Raw genomic sequence first — 22,718 nt, forward strand, 5'->3', positions numbered from 1 at the left:
TGGGTTCAACCATTAATGAGAACGGTTAGATAATTCGACACTTTACTTACCATTGAAACGGAAGGAATGTAATTGACCATAAATTATGAACAATATAGCATAAATTATATGCACTGTGAATACGTGAGCTGTGTTTGTTAAGTATTTCTATCTGTTTTAGATTTTAGATGATCGCAGTGCATTGTTTTCATCCCCGCGCACGAACAGAGTTGGCGTCATCCAATAGTATTGAAGGCAAAGCTGGTATAGCAGTGTTTGTTTCCTCAGAGAAGCAGTAGCTTTCCAGCGGATTTGAGCAACCGTTGTCGCTCCATTTCACAACGGTTATCTTCACACTTTCTTCCCGTGATTGAATAACCGACACGCGGCCATGGCTCTGTGCGGGAATGTCGGGGCCATGGCTTTACCGAGCGAGCTCATTGTCCACATATTCTCCTTCTTATCCGACAGAGATAAGCTTCGGGCCTCGTCCGTGTGCTCCCGCTGGAGGGAGTGTCTATTTTATCCAACGCTTTGGACGGAGCTCAAACTGCGTGTCGGTGGATGCTCAAACAGCGGGGGTTCAGTTTCCGAGGAGACCTCGAGATTAGAATTCCTTACCAGAAAGTTCGGATCTTTTGTGCGCGAACTGGAGTTCTCTCCAGTGTTGGCATTGGACGAAGTGGAAGACAGGATGGAGGCGCCTACAGGAACCAACCCTCAGTTCCCCGACCCATGGAAATACGCAATGACCACTTATCTGGACCAGGTGTTGTGTGTGCTGAGCAGTATTCGGAACAACAGGTAGTTATCAGACTGCTTGATATACATTTATAAGTGCACCAGAACCTGCATGCCGTATTTGAGTGTTGATGTTTGTTTTATGGGTCGTGCGTAGCTCATAAAATAGCACAGCTAACGTTAGCTAACTCGCTAGCTAGAAACAAACCCCTTTTATTACGTAATCACGCAATGTCTCGGTTGATATCAGCTGTTTCATTGACGTGCCCATTCCAATCAGTTTAACTTAAAATCGAGCAATTGAGGAAAAGCATTGCGTGTTGTTACTTTGTGGTCAGAATTCAGCGAGTAACAGAGTTGTTCATATTGACAACAAAGCAGTTGTCATGGTCAGAGAATGTAGTCTGGACGGGAGAGCTGAGGTCAGCAGTGACATTGACATCGCATGTCATGTAACTTTGGACTGTTCTGTTCTCTCCTCGTCTGCACCGGTCTGTGGGCTACCTGGAAAGTGCCAGATGCAGCATTCTGCTTCAGTCCCGAACTCCGTTGTCATCGTGTGTGTGTCTGTAATCCGGGAATGTCACCGTGTCTGTGTTATGTGAAACCCTTTTAATAAACTGATTGCATCCCTACCATTGCCCACTGTATGCTCTAGATTAGAGGTTGTCGGTAAAGTCAGGCTGGCCATGGGCTTTACAGTCAAGTCGAAAGCTGCTGATCCTGTCTTTGAGTGTGTGTATGCTGACTATAGTGTTTGTTGCTGATTACAATGAAAACCTACCCTCTGGTTTAGGGATGAGGTTGCACAGCTTGTAGTTTAACTCCTCTCTCTCTCTCTCTTTCTCTCTGTCTGTCTCTCTCTCTCTCTCTCTCCCTCCCTCCCTCCCTCCCTCCCTCCCTCCCTCCCTCCCTCCCTCCCTCCCTCCCTCCCTCCCTCCCTCCCTCCCTCCCTCCCTCCCTCCCTCCCTCCCTCCCTCCCTCCCTCCCTCCCTCCCTCCCTCCCTCCCTCCCTCCCTCCCTCCCTCCCTCCCTCTCAGGAATCTGCAGAGGCTGAGCCTGTATGGGGACACCTGCATTCTGCAGGACGAGGTGTTCATGGACAGGTCCTATCTCAACCAGGTCGATCAGGGATGCAAGAAGATCAAGGAGTGAGTGGTCTGATGTCAACACATATATAGAACTGTATCTACCACAACCCTATGGTAGTGGCAAAACAGCCATCTAAATTGACATTTGGCTGATATGTTTCTTTGGAAATATTTAGTTTGTTATAGGAAAGATTAAGATGTAGAAGTTAAATGAATAGGAAATGTTTTTAACCAACACCTTTCTCTTCCCCACCCCGACCCCTACATTGTTGTCTCTTCACTCATTTAGGATCCAGCAGTTGTTCGAGGAGCTGCTCTCCAATAGCCGTCAGATAAAGTGGCTGTCCTCTGCCTTCATGTTGGGGATGCTGACCCCTTCCTCCCTGGCCTCCCTCTCCAACCCCAGTGCTGACTCCCTGGAGCACCTCAGCCTGCTTGACAACCAGCTGCCCCCCCTTGCCCCCCCCTGCGAGGTGGCCCGCCTCACCCACCTACAGTCCCTCGGCCTCGACTTCTGCGACTTCACCTCCGAAATGTGCCGTCTCCTGGCCGCCCCCGACCGCGTCCCTCTCCATCGCCTCTCCCTCCTGCTCAACGGCGACGCCCCGGAGGCCAAGCCTTTGGAAGGCATAGCCAGCGAGGAGGACTGGAAGGGGCTGGTTCGCCACACGTCCAACCTGCGCGTGTTCATGATGGGGCTGGAAGTCGGCACCCAGGTGCTGCTCCAGGCGCTGAAGCCCAGCATGCCTCTGGAGCGCCTCCACCTGGACTGCTACTGCACCCTGGTCAGCGAGGAGGCTCTGGAGCTCATCTCCCAGCAGTACAACCAGACGCTAAGCCACTTCCTGCTCACGAGGGACAACAGAAGCTTCCCTGATCTGGGCATGAACAGGAATGAGGACCCGCTGGTCCTGCTGGCCTGGCGCTGCGTGCACCTGACCGTCCTGGTCATACATGGTGTGTGTGTGTGTGTGTGTGTGTGGTCTTGTTTAACTACCCTTGTGGGGAGCTAAGGCTCTCACAAGTATAGTGAAACGTGAAAAACTCAACCCTGTGGGACCCATTTGGTGGACCCCAAAACTCAAAAAGCATTTTTTTCAAGGGTTTTTAGGATTATAGTTAGTATTAAGGTTATCATTACATTAAGGGTTAAGGTTAGTGGTTGATGATTGTGCTCCACAATGATAAACAAACAAACCTGTGTGTGTGTGTGTGTAACTATGACCTTCTCCGCCCCTGTGTCCCATGTCTCCAGGCTACACCGTGTGGTCCCACAACCTGGTGGCCATCTCCCGCCTGCGTGGGTCCAACCTGAAGCTGCTGGCGGTGTCCGAGGAGAGCATCGACTTTGATCCTGACCAGTCCGTCTGCATGGAGGGCGACCCGGTCCACAACTTGGTGAAGGAGGTGTCTCTGGGGCTGGGCCGAGTCTGGCACCCCATCTCAGACATCAGCGGAGGTCTCACCGACACCACCCTGCACTTCCACAGCCAGCTGCAGGCCTTCAGCACGGGCATGTAGGCACCGCCCTCCAGGGGCCACACCCACACCTTTTAATCACACACCCTTCCATCGTCACAGCCCCCCCCCCCCCCCGTTCATCTAACAACCCCACCTCGATGATCCATAGCTCATTTGCATACTTTTTTTTTCTTCTTTTCTTTATTTTTTCTTTTCATTTTTCCTCCTCTACTTGTAGAGTGAACTAATGCTTTGTATGTGCTGTGTTTATAACCAGTATTGGATCTCTATATTTATATATATATATATCTCTATATATCCTGCTCATGGCTAGGAGGTTTGGAGGGGGGGGGGGCTTGTCCAGTTGCTATGGTAATGGGGGAATAGTTGTGGTGGAAATAGGGGAGGGGGCAATCTCAACACTTACTAGCTTTGTTGTAATTTGTTTGTTTGTCTATCTATTGTTTTCTTCTTAGCAAGTGCTGAGTTTCTCTGTAAACTGTCAGTCAATCCATCTTGGCTTTTTACAACGATGAATTCCTGTGTACATGTTCACTAGTCCATAGGGAGCCTAGTCAAGTTCCTGTGTACTTGTCCAATAGTCTGTAGGAGCCTAGTCTTCCGGCAGAGGACCTGTTAGAGCTTTAGGATTGTAGTGTAGACTTTGCCCCTGCAGTACTGGAGGTAGGGGCCCAGGGCCAACAGGGTGAGTCCATTCTCTGTCTGTCTCAGGTAGGCTAAACATCACATTGACAAATATTGGAGGAGGAGGAATGGAACAATCAGCTAGTCTGTCACTCGAAATGGTCACAGTTGCCTTGGAAACCCCCTCGTTTTCGGGATTCAGTCATTTTGCCCGTCAGATTCGCCCCCCAGCTTCACAGGGGTTAACAAACCTAGTCCTATATTTGTTTTTAAAGATTAAGGTATTGACGAATGGCAGAAGGCTACTCCTTGCACATTATTATGTTTAGATGGACAGTTGGGAAAACGTGTTGGCATGTGTTATGAATCCTGGCCACTGGGTTTCATTAGATTGTAGAGGGATGCGTTTAAATATTTCTGCTGGCTCTGTCCATATCTCAGGATTACTGCACTTTCGGTACTTGTTTCCAATGAAGGCGTTCTTCTGAAGCCGTCTGGCTAGCTGGTTAACTGTGGCTGGGTGGGTGAGATCCAGTAGAAATGATATGGGGATAATCCCTCCAGCAACATGTTGGGGTTTGTTTGATATCTGTCTGCCTGCATGCCTGCTCCTCCTCCTCCAGTCAGCCACTGGGGCTGGGCTTCCTACCTGAAAGGTGGAGAAGAGAAGAGGGAGAAGCTGTGATAGATATGCATGTTAACGGAGAGCAGCTTCTAAAGTCTTCATATGAGATCCCTGTCCTTGTTTCTTAGTAGCACACCAAAAAGGATTAAGATGATATAGCTCCGTCTTTAAGAGTTGACTCTTGTCGTAGCCGTCGTCGTTGTTGTTGTTGATGATATTGTTGTGGAATATGTTACAGAAGATTATTCAGTGTGTCAGAGCGGTCTGAGGACAGGAGAGAGTGGCCATGCTAACCAGTCCCTTGTTACAAAGTCCAAGCATCCTGATGCTTTCATACCGTGCCTAAAACCCACAGGAGCTAACATTTCATCTCACTATGTTCTTGTTGTGTGAGAGTGTGCATGTGTGTTTCCAGTTCACCGGATTGTCTCGGTCAGAACAGCAGCTGCAGAACTTCCCGTACAGAAGTATAGCTCAGTTACGCATCAGTGTTTTTGTTTTCGATTCTGTGTTGGGTAGGTGTGCGTGTGCGTGTTCGCTAGTTGCGCTAGTTTATTAAGTTTCAGCTGTGCATCCATCAGAGTGAGGGGTGTGCGTGAAGTCGTACCACTGTCTCTGCAGTGAACAGGAAACAGCCGTTCTCAGGGTTCCGTCAGTAGAGGAGGGAGAAGAGGAAGGGGAGGAGTCACAATCGCTCAGGCCTCAACCACATACACACGTAAGGGAGGAGTCCGAAGGAGGGCGTCCTTTTTTTTATTTTTTACTATCAGTCACTGGATGTTGACCCGGCGTCTTGGAGTCTGTCCGCACCAGCTGCCAAAGATCTTGGTGATTCTAGCGAGCCTTCAGAAGTGCCCTCCACACTCCAGATGGGGGGGGGTAGGGCCAAAGGCTGACCAGACAGAATGTGTACTACTGCAGTTCTTATACAGTGCTGCTTCCACATATTGTACACACACAGAGGAGTTGAAGTGGGCCTGTTTTTGTTCCACAGCTGTGCTGTGGCAAGGTCAGCAAACCGGTAGATTCTCTTTCTCTCTCTCTGTTCAACAAAGCACCTGTTTCACTGTGAAAGAGTGAATGTAACTTAAACGTGTTGAAACTGGAGGTTGGTTCTATCAGACCTGCGCGCTGCTATGAGACCTGTAGGAACATTCCACCGGACGAGTCCATCACAAACAGAGAAATGGCCAAATGTCTGCATGAAAATAACTTATTTTTTTACTCTATTTTTTTTCTCTCTTTCTTTCTTTTGAGGGGCATGGGGATCAGGTAGATTAGAGAACTGCTCTGTTGTGAGGACAGTGTAATGAAATTGAAAAGTGGAATAATACAGAGATGTCTGTATCGCCCTGTGACCACAACACAGAGGCCGGTTAGACCTTGGCTCTGTTAGCACAGAACTGTTAGCATGTTGCTAAGACGACCAGTTGGTTAACACAATTCAGTTGGATGTCCCAGTTCCTTTTGTATTCTTTCTTTTTTTTCTTCTTCTTTTGACAATTTATTTTCTGGACACTTTATATGCATTTGCAATCTAAATATCTCTCTTGTAGTGAATTGTAGGAAGCTGTTAGCGGTTAGCCTCAGTCAGATGTGGGGTCCTTCATGCCCGAGAGGTGGCCATCTTGTTGCCTGAATAGAAATGGCCTGAGAACAAGCCTGGGTGATGTCCTATCGTTAAATACTAGGCGCCACAGGATTTACTTTACCCATTACAGTAAAAACCAATGGGGCTGTGCTAAAGTGCAACATGTGAGTTAAATCAAATGCACATTAGGTACTTTGACCCAGATCTGGCTGAGACGACTGCTGCTCTGGCAGGCAGCAGCCAGAGAGGTGGCGCGCTGTGCCAGGATCACCTACATGGACTGGACTACATTCTTCCTTGCAATGGTAAACATGAAGCCCTTAAACACTGTATTATAATCTAGAGGGATATGTGTGTTTCACACTGCGGGAGAATGATGTTGGCCAGCTAATCTGAATTCACTTTCACATGTGTATTTATAAATATCTCTCTCTCTCTATATATATATATCTATCATTATATTTTCTGGTTCAAAAGACAAGCTGAACTTGAGTTTTTAGAGGGTATGTCATCAGTGACACCATACATTTCAAGTGCAAGTTCTAGTTAGCTGGCTTACTAATGATACCTGCTTTGTGACACGTGACTTCCAGGTATTGTCATCTGGAAGGTGGAGGTTAAAGGTCAAACACTGGCCGACACCCTCTCTGGCTGACCTGCATCATAGCAAAGTCACAAACTATGCAAGTGGAAAGCATCTTAGAACTTAATAGTGGCTCCTTACTTTCATTTAATTTTTCCTGTCACTTGCAAATGAAAAATAACAGAACTTACAGCGATACTTGGCCTTATTATTATTATTATTATTATTATTACCTGATTGTGACAGATATTGTTTTAAGATCTTGATTCTTCGGAAGCCACCTCGTTGTCAGCGGCGACCGTGGTTATAGACATCGTCTCCGTGAGACTGGTCAGCAGGCCCCCGTTTTAAGTGGTACGAATGTTGTGCATTTGTTTAAAATCAGGACAGTTTGCAATAATGCGAGTCATTCTATTGGCCACGTAAGGTAACCACAGCCCAGACACCTGGCTGCCTCCTTCAAAACTACGTGAAAGACAAAAATGCGATTTAAAAACTCACAGTGCATATTTGTATAGATATCAGATATATACTCTTATGCAACACAATGTCCGGGATACTATTTATGAACATGATGAAATATGAAACAAATGTTTGTAAGTGTGGGTTGTTTTGCAAAAATGGTTTTACCATCTTAAATGTTTAATATTCTAGGCAAGAGTGTTCTGTCGATAATTGTCTCTAGTGTGAGAACATAGCATTGGATTTTATATGTACATCTGCAAAGGCAGCAGAGCCTTTGGTGCAGGGGTGAGAGGTCACCTGAGAAGGTGGGATTTTATTGGTTAGAAAGGTTATCCAAGGTTCCAAGATTTCAAAGGAAAAACCTTTACGGAAAAAGAAAAAAAAAACCCAACTGGCAAATATATATTATAAGGTAAACCAGCGGAATGTTGATTTGAATCAATGTTGAATGAATGCTTCTTTTAATCAGTGAATAAAAGCATTAAAAACAATCCTAATGTCTTGTGTATTTTTGTAAATTTATCAAGTTCTTCAACTTAACTGTTTGCTAATCCAGATGTAGCATTTTCCTGTTCACTGGCTGTATATCACAGCATTCGACACCTATAATTAGAACACATATTGACCACACCTGTGTCTTTGTAGACCCAATTAAAAAAATAATCTTAATTCATAAGTGTCCTTTCAGGTTTCACCAGAGAAAAGAAGTTCACCTGAACTACTCAGGTTATAAAAAAATAATTTAAAAAAGCATCTGCTAAATGAAAACACCATCTATTGTTCCACATGACTCCATGACTTGAGGGTGGGTGTAGCGTGTGGCCTGATACTTCTGTGATCCCACACAACAGTGAGCTACAAAGAGCATGCCAGCTCCTCCCAGCAGTAACTGTATTTTCAAGACCACTCCCTGTCGTTGGACTGGGTGTCAACGCATCTGTCTGGTTCAGCTCAGAGTTTGACTCGACAAAACACTTGAGAAAAGGATTCCTTTTATTTATACACTTTACAGCTAATCACATTCTTCATCATATTCAGTCTCTCATGGCGTGCTGCAGCGAGTCCCTGAGTTGTCCTAACAAGGAGGACCTCTGGACTGGCTCATGTATATTTACAGTACAACTTACTCTTAAATCCATATCAACACAATTTCTACATATACACATGTCAAGTCCACTGGGGACACGATTCTTTAAAAAATTAAATTAAAAAGTAATTTCGGAAAATCCTAAGCAAATGAAAACCTTTCAAAGTTAGTAAATGTTATATTTCCCAAAGTAATTATATTCAGATCACTTTTGCAATGGGATCATGCTCTTTGTGACTGGCAACATGACCTCAGCCAATACATCCAGTCAAGTCTCTGTGTTTCTGTGTGTATCCAATGTTTTTGAGAAGAAACAATTCTCTGCCTCAATAAGGGGCACTGGTCACATGACCTCCTGCAGGAAACCGTCCTATAAGCTTACCCTTGCTCAGCACAACAACAGGAAGTACAACACAGGAAATTGAGGAGACTTTGTGTGTGGGGGGGGGGAGCAATTGAACCGGCAGAGGAGAGTGACATTTGGAGAGACGCCAAGAGACTCAGATAAGGCTCAGATGACATCATGGGGGGAGGGGGCCTGGTGTGGGGGCTGCTGGGTGGTTGGAGGGGAAGGCCTGAGGGGGGGTCCAGGGGGGAGGCCGTCTAGAGGGGGTCTCATAGGGGGGTAGCCCATGTGTGGGGGTGGTGGGTACCGTGGAAACATGCCTGAGGGAGGAGGCCCGCGCACTGCAGGAAGTAAAGAGAGGAGGGGATTAGGAACAGTATGTCAGGGGTCTTCAACCCTGGCCAATGGGCCCAAGACTGATATATATATATATATATATATATATATCACGATTCTAACCTGCAAACAGATGCAATGGAAACTTAAAAGAAACTAGTTTTAGCCCATGCACACTGATAAAATAAAAGCAATAAATGGGTTGATTAAATATGGTATGTTCAATCATGTGCTTTGGCCTTAGAAGACATGCATTATGGTACTTACTGCCCATGGGGTGGCCACCAGGCCCCCTTGGGGGGTAGAAGTCTGGGGGTCCATAGGGGCCCCTGCGAGGAAAGTGGGGGTCACGAGGGTCCATAGGGGGGAGGGGACCCCCTGGAGGGGGGAGAGGTCCCATGAAAGGAGGGCCCCGTGGCCCTAGAAGGGGTCCTGGAGGTCCCATTCCAGGGTGGCCCAGAGGGGGGCCCAGAGGAGGAGGCCCCATCCTCATGTCAGCATCAGGAGGACTCCTCCTCTCTGAAGGAGCACCCTGGAAGGAATGAGGTTGGACACTGCTGGATATACATCTGTCATCAGCACAAACACACACACACACACACACACACAGTTAGGGTTCTCACCTCTCTGATGTCAGGTTCTCCAGGCCCTAACCGGTTCCCCGGGAAGGAGGGGTCTGCATAAAATCAGAGAATAAAGATGCAGTCAGAACCTTAAACCAGAACCCCCAATCCTTTCTCCAGGTCGGAATCAAGTCCTGGTTGTTATTATTATCGCTACATACACCATTTGTACAATCTTGTGGTGAAGAGAGAGCTATTCGTGGCTTTAATGCTTTGAGCTTGGCTCTGTCTGAACAGGGTTTGACATAGAGGGAACTCTTCTACACATTCACCTACTCACCACTGCAGTATTTTGCTGCTGTTCTGTTATCTTGCTAAGGCAGAGCATTTCAGGTTTGTATCAGTAATAGCTGGTGTCTTCTAAACCTCTGCACTGTACTCTATTGGTTCGTGGAGAGGAGAGAGGAGGGATAAGACAAGGGTCTCACCGGCCATTTCAGAGGGGGGTCCAAAGCTTGGGTGGTCGCCTGGCCCTTGTCCCCTGGGTGGGAGGGGGCCCAGAGGGGGGTGTCCAGGCTGGGGGAACGGCCCTGGGGGAGGAGGCAGGGGGCCCAGGGCCCCTGGAGGAGGTCTCCTGAAGGGGGGGCCTGGGTCTGGATACATGTAACCTTACAACACAGAGAGACAACCCAGTTTAGCCTAATCCAACTCACCCCAATACATTCTGTCACATACTTTGGATCTAATGCAATGAAACCAAAAGCACTGATACAAATATCCAACGAGCAGAAACATCTAAATTATAGTGATGTTGCATTATATCAAGGGCTGATGGACACACCTGACTGCTGACTGGAGCTGCAAGCATGAGCCACAAGAGGCCACATCAACAAGCAATAATGTGTAAACATCAGACACCAAAAAACACAGTCAAGGTGCCTAGAAACGGTGATATAATGAATACAATGGTAATGAACTGTGGATGACACAGTGAAACCACATGGCAATGGCCCCCCTTGAAGCAGTATACGTTTCGTGGACGTGGACAAATATTTCATAGCCAACCATAGATTATACCTGTCTCAAACATAATTGGATTGCCCATAGGGCAGTAGGCTGAGACTTAAGACTGTATAATAGGGTTCTGGTAATTAAATAAACCAGTTAATAACACTGGTCAATTAGAGAGGTCCAGATCCCCATGACCTCATCCCTGTACCTGCTGGGGGGATGGGAGGCCCGGGGCCTGGGGGCCCAGGGGGGCCCCTGCGCTCCCTGTCCCAGGTGGGAGACAGAGAGCCACTGTCAGAGTGAGGACCACCACTGCGCTCTGAGTCCACCACACCACCAGGGGGCTCCACCATGCCACGCGGAACTGCTCAGAGAGAGGGAGTAACAGTGGGTGTGAGCATGAGAAAAGAGAAAGAGACATAGGGAGAGAGAAAGAGAGAGAGAACGAGGGAGAGAGAGAGAGAGAGAGAGAGAAGGAGAAAGTGAGAGAGAGAAAGAGAGGATAATGTCAATGGGTTCATGGTGCAGCATGGATAAGCAGAGCAAAACAATTGAACACACAGAGACAGGCACTGAGAGACCACAGCTGGCAACACTGCTACACTGCTACTGACACTGCTGCTAGACATTCAGGCCAGTGAGCATGAGGATGTAAACAAGTGTATCATGTTATCAAAATGAGTGCATTCTTTTTTCTTTTTTTTAATAAAAAAAAATGAATGTGTGTGTGTGGGGGGGGTTCAACATGGCTCAGATATTTTAGAGCTAAATCCATCCTCCTGATATGCGAGCCATGGTACAGTAAGTGTAGGCCAACAACATGATACACCTGCTGGCAAGCTCCCACACATGCACCAGCCCTGCTCCAGCAACGTGTGTGTGTGTGGGGGTTGTGCATGTGTGTTTGTGTGTAGTTATATGGACAGAGAGGGTTTGGTATGAGATGGGAGAGGGGGAGGTGGTATCTTCTACAGAGAGGGAGGGTTGGCCCGGCTGTCAGCAAGTGAAAGGTGGGTGTTTGTGGGGGGGGGGGAGTGGGCTCCTGGTCACCTCTACCCCCAGGTCCGAAGGGGGGGAACTGGGGAGAGAGGCGGGGTGGGGGGCCGTCCATCAGGGTGGGAGGAGAGAGGAAGGCTCGCGTTTCGGAGGCGGGGCGACTGAGGGGGGAGGGGCCATACGGTGACCTTTCACCTGGAGGACAGGGAGAAAGGGATGAGGAGTCAAGATCAGACCACAGGGCCACAGAGTGTGAAAGTGTGTGTGTGTGTTCTAACCTCTGTAGGGCATTGGTCTGGGCAGGTTGTCCAAAGCGTATGGATCCTTCGCCACCATCTCTAATTTAAACTGCATGTCTGTTAACCTGTAGAGAGCAAACTAGATATAAACCACACTAGACCCAAACCAAAGGAAATGCTTTAACCAGACCCGGTGTGAATGGGTTAGGCAGGACTGGGGAGGAGTCAGGGTGCGCACTTCTGTCTGAGGAGGGCGTTCTCTCTCCTGGTGTCAGCCAAGTCACGGTCAGCACCCCGTGCTGCTAGCTACAACACACAAACAGAGACACACACAGACACGAACAGACAGGGGTGAAATAGACATTTGAGGAATCTTGCCAGAACATATGGTACACATGACTGTCATGTGGCCACTCACCCAGTTATTGTGGGCCTTCTTTTCATGGGCGGTGATCTGCAAGGCAGGAGACAGCAGGTTAACTCAGAATCTTTTAGCTACCTCCCTCTCTCTCCCCCCTCTGCCTCCCTCTCTCTCCCCCCTCTGCCTCATTCTCTCTCCCCCCTCTGCCTCATTCTCTCTCCCCCCTCTGCCTCCCTCTCTCTCCCCCCTCTGCCTCCCTCTCTCTCCCCCCTCTGCCACCCTCTCTCCCCCCCCTTTGCATCCCTCTCTCTCCCCCCTCTACCTCCCTCTCTCTCCCCCTTCTGCCTCCACCTCTTCCCTCTCTCCTCACCTGCCCCTGGTAGGCCTGCTTGGTTTTCTCCAGGTCATCCTCTAAGTCCTGGTATCGTTGTCTGAGGGGAACAACAGCGTCATCATCATCAATACTGTCTGGGTGAAAGTGTGTGTCTGTATGTGTGGGTGTGTACGTCTGTGTATGTATGGGTGTGTGTTTGTTTATGTCTCTGTATGGGTGTGTGTTTTGTCTCTGTGTTTGTGTAAGGCTGTGTGTGTTTGCGTATGTGTGTGTGTCTCCGTGTGCGTGTCACCTGTAGGTAGTGAGCTCCTCCACAGCTTGGGTGATGTTTCTGTCAGCCTTGGTCAACTTCTCCTCCTTCTGCAGACGTCCTCTCTCCTCCACAGTGAGCATCCTGGTAAGACGCAAACACCCTTCATCACCATCACGCTGTCATGATCTGTACCCTCCCTCCCTCCCTCCCTCTCGTTCTGTACTCCCACCTGTGCAGTTTAAGCTCGTTCTCCTGGTACATCTCAGTCATGATGTGGAGTTTCTGCTGCATCCTCTGGATCTGGTCTGTGTAGCTCTCCGTCTCTGCCTGGAGAGACTCTTGTTCCACCTCCATCTGCCTGATGCCCTCTGGACACACACCCACACCAACAATGAAGTGTCTTTCAGCAGTCGAAACATGAAAAGTTGAGACAGGAAGCAGCTGAATCACTGTTGAGAGTAGAATAGAGACAACCCCAGGGGGAACACACACACACAGACGGTAACCCACCTGTGAGTTCCTCCTTGGCTTTTATCTCATCAGAAAACCTGGCAAACACTCGGTCTTTGTCCTCATCCACCGACTTGAGCTCTGCATTCAGCTGCACACAAACAAGCCATCGTTGGTTCCATATGGCGAACAGATCGAGTCAAACATCCTAACTTCCCAGCAGCGTGATGAAGACGTACCTTGGCAGCATAGATGAGCTTCTGTACCTTCTGATGGTGGTTGTTATCTGTCAACCAATCATAATGGTGCAGAACAGTCAAAAATGACATGTGGCACATCCCATAGCGCTCAGCGCACCTCCATAGCTTATGTGGTCTGTCTCCACTAAGTAAGAACCTTACCCCTTCTGTCTCCATTCTGGTTCCCATTGCGGTCCTGACCGCTGGCCTCGTCCTCCAGATCCCAGTCCCAGACCTTCATCTGCAGCAGTCGATCTGTCAGAGTCTGGACGGACAGACAGAAAAAAGCTCTTACTCAAACACGAGCACAACCCAACGGATTATCAACTCTTGTATACTGAAGCCACCATGAGGATGGTGACTGTCATATACACTGTTGACTGTGACACACCTTGAAACACTCTTCTTTGTGTGTTAAGTCCTGCAGCATTGCTGTGTAGCTGCTCTCACTCCTCTCCTTCTCCTCCTCCAGCTCACTGATTCGCTCCACCCATCCCTGCATCTGCTGCAACAGCTGGAGCAAAACAGTGAGCCATCAGCTGATAGGTCCAAGGATGGTGGGTTAGAATTTCATCCATCCTTGATTCCCAGTTTGCTAGTCCCACCAGCGGTGGTCTTCCTGAGGTTAGGGAGGGGAGATCCTACCTGGGGTTATGGAGGGAAGGTACTACCTGGGGTTATGGAGGGGAGGTCCTACCTGGGCGTTGCTCTCCTGCATGAGGGCGTTCTCTTCCCTGGCCGTCTCCAGGTTCCCATCCAGACGGTCACTGTTCATCTCATAGATCCTAAGGCTCATCTGGGCCTGAGACAACACCACAGGACATATGATCCGTACATGATGTCTAGTTGTGTGTGTGTGTGTGTGTGTGTACACAGGTGTGGGTGTATATGTGCGTGTACCTACCTGTTCCTCCTGAGCCTCACACTCTTTGATCTCTTCTTCTAAGCTTTTCACGGTTTCCTCCATTTCTGCAAGCTGAAGACAAAACGCAAGCAACCCAAAATCAGCGATGACAGTTGACAAATGATTCATTGTAAAAGCTCCTACATGCGCAGCCAGGTGTCTCCCCCAGAGAGACGAGAGTCATGAGACCTTCTGCTCCTGCTCCATCCTCATGGTTCTCTGGGTCTCCATCTCCTCCTTCCTCTGCTTCAGTTTAGCCTCCAGGTGACAGTTTGACTGTTCCAGCCTCCTGGTATCAGCCTGGGGGGGAAATTAGTACATGTGTTGGGACAGTAAGCTTAAACACACACACACACACACACATGGATCCGCACACACTCATGCAAGATACAGATGTACAGATACAGGTTTAGGCTGGTTGAGGGGCAGTTCTATGGGCATGTGTGAAGCCATCTGTGACATTGCTTGTAAAAAGGGCTGTACAATTTCTTGGGGATTTGATTTATATTTTTCTTACCTCCAGCTTCTCCCTCCTTTCGTTAGCTTCTAACACACCACTGTCTCGCAAGGACTTTTCCAGTTTATCATACTGCAAGACCCACAGATAAGTACAGACACAAACAAACAAACAGAAGCACATCACTCAGTGACAGGAAAAATAGTCCTTCGCCACATTATGTCCATCTAAGCCACACTCTGGGGGTATGAGTCTTTGTGCTTTCACACAAAATAATTACTCTATAACTGTGTGACTCAATAGTTGTAACTTTTACTGAAACCTTTTTGAAAATTACTCACCTCCAGTTGACAGTCAGTTAGTGCCTGGAGGGATTTGCATTTCTCATTCAGCAGCTGAGACACCTGCTGTCCCAACTTCTTCTGTCTGCCTGTTGGGGAGAAGGTGGCAGGAATTGGAACGTGTGTTTACAAATAGATGGTACTTTAGTGATTTCTGACAATAGGGTTCTGGTCAAAGGTGACAGACTTGTAAGACGTGCTGGCAGCGGATGTGATGTGACAGTACTTACGGACAGCCAACCTGCTGCTTAACTGTGGAGACGGCGGAAAGACACATTACATGTCAGAACTACTCGTCTACTATTATACAACTGGCAAACAAACTACTGCTAATGAGAACAGACCAAGACTATGGATAATTGACATCAAACAGAGATTTACATACAGAGTAATGTGTACTAGAATCTACTCACAGACTGGTAGATCCGGCATGTGAAGATTAAGAAGGTGGCCAGTCCTATCAGCGCCGTGAAAATGACAGCCTCCCATTGCACCCCATAGAGATCAGGACCTGGTCGGATCTCATCAGGGAGTGACGACACCACCTGGAAATATGAGTCAACCAAACAGAAAGGACATCATTGTGGTGTGTCGATCATTGATGGGAACCAGCTTGCTTACCTTCATTAGAATTTGAACATTGATGCCATATGTGTTTGGGAGTTGAAAAACACAAATGAGACCCTGCACACAAGCTGGCACTCAATTAAAAACTAGAAACACGTTTCCCGCCCATGATTCATTTACAAATCCTTGCACAATTTTTAAGGAGGAACTTTCAGGCTAGCTAGCTAGCAAGCAATAAAACATTAGCATCATAGTGTAGCTATCTTCTAGCTAGGCTAGCTAACAAACTAAAGCTAGGTAACTGCAAATCAGGCTTTAATGCGTCTTTACAACAAGTAGGTTAAGTGTTAAGTAAAATGGCCATGCAAGCAGCTATCACAATCTCACGTTTGTTCTACACAAATGGCAACATTGATAAAAGTTAGCCAAGCCAATCTAGCTAGCTGACTTGTTATGAATGATGTGTCCAATTCGACCTACATCTTTTACTCTTTCCACAGCAAGTGTGTAGTAGGTCCTTGCCGCTGTTTGGAAATCGGCCGCTTCGCCAGTCAATATAACTGGTGGTTGTTCTGTCATTTTAAATCGCCTAATTCCAGTTTTATCTTGATTTAGGTTATCATTGAAAGGTGCCCAGCTGTCACTTGGAAGCTATCCCTAGCGGTATTCTCACAACAGAGTCGACGTTTAGGGTCATACCATGTTGAACACAAAAAGGGGAACTGTGACTTTTATCATATTCTTTAAAATATTGTTTTTAACTAAAACTTTAAGTAGCATGTTTTCAATAAAATTATACATAACATTGACAAACAAAAAATATTAAGAGTGAAGATTTAATGGTTATGTTAAATCCAAAATTGTTGTTGCAAACAATAACACACCTATCGATTTATGACTTGTAAGAAGGTTCATTTTCAACGTCACCAATTGTAGAATGCCACACTGGCAACTTTGACCAAATTTAAAGTGACACCCACGCGCTAACCGCTGATAAATTACAAATACATGAGTATTGTAGATACTTAACATGAAACGTAAACATGAAAAAGTGAAAGTAACACAATTAATTTATAATCTGTCCTCTTCTTAAATATTGTCAGTAATATCGTGAACAAACAGACCAAAGGTGTCCCCTTTCAGTGTTCACTTTTTCTAATGACAGTCACCTGCTCTTATAGCCAACAACCGCAAGTTGCTCGAACTTTCTATTCTCACCACCAGTTATGCCATCCTAAATCCCTAACACTCACCTGGTCAACTTCATTGATTTTCATTTTAAGAACTAACGAGTCGTTCTAACACATTATAGGCCTTCTCTGTCACACAGTACAGCAAGCTTGCATAATTTCCAGTCACAGACCAGCGCAAAGGAACGTGAATAACTGAAGTGACGCTTGAGGGAAGTCTGAGGCACAGCTGAAATGTCAGAGACTTAGGGTGTGTTTCATTCCAAAAAAGTGTTCACTCTCTAGAAGGACTGCGTCTATTGGGCTCATCTTGACTTAAGTAGCTTTTTCTTGTTGCAGAAGACCACCAACTCAAATGGTGAGGTGTATATAACCTTCTAGAACAAAATGACACACCTAAAGGACCTGTAAATGAAATAGCAACTTGACTTGCCGTTCATTTGAGCAAACATATTGTTTGCTGAAGTTGCAGCGTATGGTAAACCATGTTCTGTTTGACTAAGCTTACATGATTTAGTCTTTTTCCTACCTGAACAATGAGCTGTTTCAGGAGAACCACAGCCGTCTGAGTGTGAGAAAGTCCAACAGCAGTGATGTCAAGCACAAAAGACAGCACATAACCCAGATCCTTGGTTCTTCCTAAGATATAAAAAAAAATATGATAAGTATTTGAGGATGAAACATTTGCAGTGTAATATTGTCTTTTATCAGGTCACTTTCACATCATTTATAGGAGTGACCTGGCATCTTAAAGTACCCACTTAAAAAATACCCACATCATAAAATCATGTGTAATTATCACGTCTCACACTGAACAACAGATCCAATCTAATCAAAGCCCATGGCAGGAAAAGCAACCTCCAAAACCACAGTACCTGGATTATCTTCAACACTGACAGACGAGTTTAATCTGTTTTTTAGGGTTGACACCAGAGTGTCTAGTTTTCGAAGAGCCGAGTGTTTCCTCGCCTCGTCTGTGTCTTCGCTGGATCCACGTGCCGTCTGTCGAGGCACGCTCAGAGTCTCCATGTGCTGCTGCAGGAGCAACTCCAGGTCCAACGTGATCGACAGGTCGTTACTTACGTCTTCATTTGGATCCCCTGAGCTGCCCAGCCTGTAGTCAAGCCACTGGAGTTTGGGTTTCCCAAGCAGGTCCAACAGTGTGTGGATCTCCTCTGCAGTCACATACTCTTGGAGGGTTTTGTATTGCCTCAGCAGAGTTGGAGCTTTAACAGGGTGGTGCTCAGTATCTGCTTGCGGTGGGAGGTGATGAGTATGGTTTACTTCAAGAGGCACACCTGGCTGTTCCTCCACCTCATCCTCAACCTGTTGTCCTGAGTCTGGTGTTGTGGAACTTGGGGTGAAATAACTTAAGGCTTTTCCAAAGAAACCCAGAGTTCCTTCACTGTCCCCGTCTCCACCTGAAGCCTCTGTTTCAGCTGCCTCTTCTTTTGCTCCCTCTAGTCCTGAGGCCTCTCTTTCTACAGCCTCCTTCTCTGCTGCCTCTTGTTTTGCGGCCTTCTTCTGTGCAACTTCTCTTTTTGCTGCCTCTCTTTCTGCGGCCGCTCTTTTTGCGGCCTCTCTTTCTTCAGCCTCTCGTTTTGCAGCTTCTCTTTCTGCGGCCTCCCACTCTGCAGCCTCTCTTTCTGCAGCCTCTCTTTCTGCAGCCTCCCTTTTTGCAACCTCTTGTTTTGCGGCCTCTCTTTCAGCAGCCTCCCTTTTTGCAGCCTCTTGTTTTGCGGCCTCTCTTTCTGCAGCCTCTCTTTCTGCAGCCTCTCGTTTTGCGGCCTCTCTTTCTGCAGCCTCCCTTTTTGCAGCCTCTTGTTTTGCGGCCTCTCTTTCTGCAGCCTCCCTTTTTGAAGCCTCTTGTTTTGCGGCCTCTCTTTCTGCAGCCTCTCTTTCTGCAGCCTCTCGTTTTGCGGCTTCTCTTTCTGCAGCCTCTCTTTCTGCAGCCTCTCTTTCTGCAGCCTCCCTTTTTGCAACCTCTTGTTTTGCGGCCTCTCTTTCTGCAGCCTCCCTTTTTGCAGCCTCTTGTTTTGCGGCCTCTCTTTCTGCAGCCTCTCTTTCTGCAGCCTCTCGTTTTGCGGCCTCTCTTTCTGTAGCCTCCCTTTTTGCAGCCTCTTGTTTTGCGGCCTCTCTTTCTGCAGCCTCTCGTTTCGCGGCCTCTCTTTCTGTAGCCTCCCTTTCTGCTGCCTCTCTTTCTGCAGCCTCTCTTTCTGCAGCCTCTTGTTTCGCGGCCTCTCTTTCTGTAGCCTCCCTTTCTGCTGCCTCTCTTTCTGCTGCTTCTCTTTCTGCAGCCTCTTTTTCTGCTGCTTCCCTTTCAGCAGCCTCTTGTTTCGCAGCCTCTCTTTCTGCAGCCTCTCTTTCTGCTGCCTCTCTTTCTGCTGCTTCTCTTTCTGCAGCCTCTTTTTCTGCTGCTTCCCTTTCAGCAGCCTCTTGTTTCGCAGCCTCCCTTTCTGCTGCCTCTCTTTCTGCTGCCTCTCTTTCTGCAGCCTCTCTTTCTGCAGCCTCTCGTTCTGCAGCCTCCCTTTCAGCAACCTCTCGTTTTGTGGCGTCTCTTTCTGCAGCCTCTTTTTCTGCAGCCTCCCTTTCAGCAGCCTCTCGTTTAGCAGCCTCCCTTTCTGCAGCCTCTCTTTCTGCAGCCTCCCTTTCTGCAGCCTCTCTTTCTGCCGCCTCTCTTTCTGCCGCCTCTCTTTCTGCGGCCTCTCTTTCTGCAGCCTCCTTTTCTGCAGCCTCCCTTTCTGTGGCCTCACGTTCTGCAGCTTCTCTGACTACAGCCTCTCTTTCTTCAGCCTCTCTCTCTGCAGCCTCCCTTTCTGCAACTTTCCTCTCTGCAGCTTCTCTTTCTGTAGCATCTTGTTCTGCTGCCTTTTGTTTTGCAGCCTCCCTCTCTGCAGCCTCCCTTCCTGCAGCCTCCCTCTCTGCAGACTCCCTCTCTGCAGCCTCCCTCTCTGCGGCCTCCCTCTCTGCGGCCTCCCTTCCTGCAGCCTCCCTCTCTGCAGCCTCCCTCTCTGCAGCCTCCCTCTCTGCGGCCTCCCTCTCTGCGGCCTCCCTTTCTGCAGCCTCCCTTCCTGCAGCCTCCCTCTCTGCAGCCTCCCTCTCTGCAGCCTCCCTTTCTGCAGCCTCCCTCTCTGCAGCCTCCCTTTCTGCAGCCTCCCTCTCTGCAGCCTCCCTCTCTGCAGACTCCCTCTCTGCGGCCTCCCTTCCTGCAGCCTCCCTCTCTGCAGCCTCCCTCTCTGCAGCCTCCCTCTCTGCGGCCTCCCTTCCTGCAGCCTCCCTTCCTGCAGCCTCCCTCTCTGCAGCCTCCCTCTCTGCAGACTCCCTCTCTGCAGCCTCCCTTTCTGCAGCCTCCCTCTCTGCAGCCTCCCTTTCTGCGGCCTCCCTCTCTGCAGCCTCCCTCTCTTCGGCCTCCTTTTCTGTGTCTTCTTGTTTGGCGACCTCTATTTCTGCAGCTTCTCTTTCTGCGGCCTCTCTTTCTGCAGTCTTTTGTTCTGCAGACTCATGATCGGCTGTTTCCCTAATTGTAGCCTCCGGTTCATTGTCGACCTCAGGCGTGTTTCCATATAGGCTTGCAATGTTGTTATAAATGCTTCCATACCAGTTTTCATCTTTATCTTGCCTCACCTGACTGTCAGTTAAGGTTTCTTCCAGGGCCTGACTAGCCTGTAGGCCTCTCTGATCTTCCCCTTCAGTGCTGTGAGGCTGACTAAGCTGAACACTAGATGGCTCTCTTGACCCTGCTGTTCCAGACAGATCGTGATTCTTCTTCATGTCTTCATCCACTGGCCCTTTCTCTTTATCCTCATTGCTCTGCCCGAACCCTAGAACATCGATGCCCATGTCCAACCAGGAGCTGGACTGGGTGGGTTTTTCTTCTTTGATCTCAGTCTCACTTCCTGATACAGCCGGTTCAGGGGAAGCTCCACCCAACCCTAGGGTACTGGTCAACCCCTCCCCCAGCCAGCCGAATACCGTGGCCTTGGTCTCCACCTGCAGATGGTTCTCCTCTAAATCTATGGACAATTTCCTTTTCCTGAAGAACTCTTTGGGCTGTTCTCCTACTCCATCTACATCTCCTGTACCTTCTGCTCCATCTTCCCCACCACTAAACCCTAGCCAGTCTGTGACCGGGGAGCCAAGCCAAGAGGACCCACCTGGTGGTTCGCTGGGGGAAGGTTCACGTGTATCTTCAGAGATACCTGATGGTACTCCAGCCTGGCTGGTCTCACTGGTCCCTGTGCCCTTCTCATGACTGGGGACTGAGGCTTGCTCACTGTTGGGGATTTCAGTTTCCCTCTCTGCCTGCTCAGCGCTGCTGTCTCTCTCAGCGCCGTCTGATGAGCCTTTGGGCACCAACACGTTCTCTGATGCAATCTGAGCCTCATCACTGGTGGCTGTAATTAAAGTCTCTGAAACAACACGTTTCTCTTCTTCGTTTGACTTGCTGACGTCGATCTCAATCAAACTGCCATACGCGTCTATGCAGAAGAAGTCGTGATCCTGAAAGGAGGACAGGAGAAAGGGTTGGGGATCTACGATAAGGTACCCAGTATTTTGGGATGCCCCCCTTCCCGTGCCAGTGTTTCCCCTACCATTATATTAGGGGGGCACTCCGCCCCCCCAACCCCCGCCCCCCCTGGAAGGTCAAGTTAATTAAGTTTGTATTTATATAGCTCCAGATCACAATATAAGTCATTTAAAGTGACCTTTCCTATAAAACAGGTCTATAGCTTGCTCTTCTATTAAACAAACTGAATGGCCTTATGTTATTTATCTTATTTATCTTATTTACACGACGGCATGTCATTTCTGTCTCTACATGGTCCCCCCCTCCCCCCAAAGCTGTAAACCCAGGGGAAACACGTTGTGCCAATTTTGGTTTGTTTTTAACAGATTACAGAATATGGAGTTTATAACAGGCAAAAATAAAAGCTATATTAATGGTTTGGTGTAATAACTCTTTGTGTTACAATGTATTAAACATACTGTAAACCCTCCAAATCTGTAAAAAAAATATCTTCTCACATTTCACTAAATGTATTGAATAAAACGGTGTTTTACCTTTGTGGCTATTACTTCCTCTGTGACTGTGAACATTTCATCAACTTTAACTGCATCCTTTGGAAAGTACCCAAACTGTTTATCAATCTGAAGGGAAGAAAAACAACATTGGTATATGTATGTGACCAGTGAGACAAGGAGAATCAATATACTTCAATTGATTACTCTAACTGGATATATTTCCCAACCAGTTAATTGTCTAAAAATCAGTTATGGTTCCTTTGAAAAATAAACCGTTACAAAGATGCATGAATCAAACGTACACTCCCTGCCCACAGGTCATCTCTCTTCCCTGTGAGTTTGTGGTAAACAAATATATCGTCTCCTTTTTTGAAGTCGAGGAACCTGCAATCCTGTCCTTTGTGGTTTCTTGTTGCCCGCACGCGGCTCATCAAGCCTTTAAAAGACACACAATTCACCAGCTACTTTACAACAATGAAAATGTGGTAGAGTAGACCAACCGGTCATTCAAAACAAATTTTGTCTAGGACCTTAGGCCTGTGCTCTTGGTTCCTACTTACGTTCACATTCAGAATCACCACAAATCTTAAAGTCAGATAACAATCCCCAGTTTGGTTTGGGAAAAATTAAAATAACTAAAATCCAAAGTCTCGCCCGAGAAACAGCCATATTTTATGTTTTAAATCCTTCATGTAGAAAGTTGGTCCATTCTGGTACAGTATGGACGACAACGAATGGACATTGCCTTCAGGTTGTGGTTGTCATGAAGGTGAAATGGCAAATGAGGAGACAGTCTAGATAAGATAATCTAAGGTAAGTCAATGATAATGATTAACCGGTG

General features: G+C 47.6%; 2 protein-coding genes across 2 annotated transcripts; one reads left to right on the forward strand and one right to left on the reverse strand.

Moving 5' to 3' along the window:
- Nucleotides 1-64: 64 nt before the first annotated feature.
- On the forward strand, nucleotides 65-7,672 carry fbxo33 (F-box protein 33). Its single transcript, XM_084679237.1, has 4 exons — nucleotides 65-783; nucleotides 1,761-1,871; nucleotides 2,101-2,768; nucleotides 3,067-7,672. The coding sequence occupies exons 1-4, from the start codon at nucleotides 371-373 to the stop codon at nucleotides 3,330-3,332; spliced, it is 1,458 nt and encodes a 485-aa protein (XP_084535363.1). The 5' UTR covers nucleotides 65-370; the 3' UTR covers nucleotides 3,333-7,672.
- Nucleotides 7,673-8,156: 484 nt separating this feature from the next.
- On the reverse strand, nucleotides 8,157-22,682 carry mia2 (MIA SH3 domain ER export factor 2). Its single transcript, XM_084679320.1, has 28 exons — nucleotides 22,438-22,682; nucleotides 22,180-22,313; nucleotides 21,917-22,003; nucleotides 17,731-21,355; nucleotides 17,385-17,494; nucleotides 15,512-15,643; nucleotides 15,329-15,350; nucleotides 15,099-15,187; nucleotides 14,818-14,889; nucleotides 14,490-14,600; nucleotides 14,301-14,372; nucleotides 14,094-14,198; nucleotides 13,788-13,910; nucleotides 13,559-13,661; nucleotides 13,397-13,443; nucleotides 13,218-13,308; nucleotides 12,937-13,075; nucleotides 12,747-12,848; nucleotides 12,491-12,551; nucleotides 12,178-12,213; nucleotides 11,998-12,065; nucleotides 11,799-11,884; nucleotides 11,575-11,715; nucleotides 10,733-10,888; nucleotides 10,002-10,181; nucleotides 9,574-9,626; nucleotides 9,218-9,482; nucleotides 8,157-8,955 (listed from the first exon to the last, which is right to left on the reverse strand). The coding sequence occupies exons 1-28, from the start codon at nucleotides 22,544-22,546 to the stop codon at nucleotides 8,780-8,782; spliced, it is 6,495 nt and encodes a 2,164-aa protein (XP_084535446.1). The 5' UTR covers nucleotides 22,547-22,682; the 3' UTR covers nucleotides 8,157-8,779.
- Between the last annotated feature and the right edge of the window lie 36 nt (nucleotides 22,683-22,718).

Source organism: Hypomesus nipponensis, chromosome 3 (assembly GCF_054491055.1).
Source record: "Hypomesus nipponensis isolate SF chromosome 3, ASM5449105v1, whole genome shotgun sequence".
Lineage (NCBI taxonomy): Eukaryota > Metazoa > Chordata > Actinopteri > Osmeriformes > Osmeridae > Hypomesus > Hypomesus nipponensis.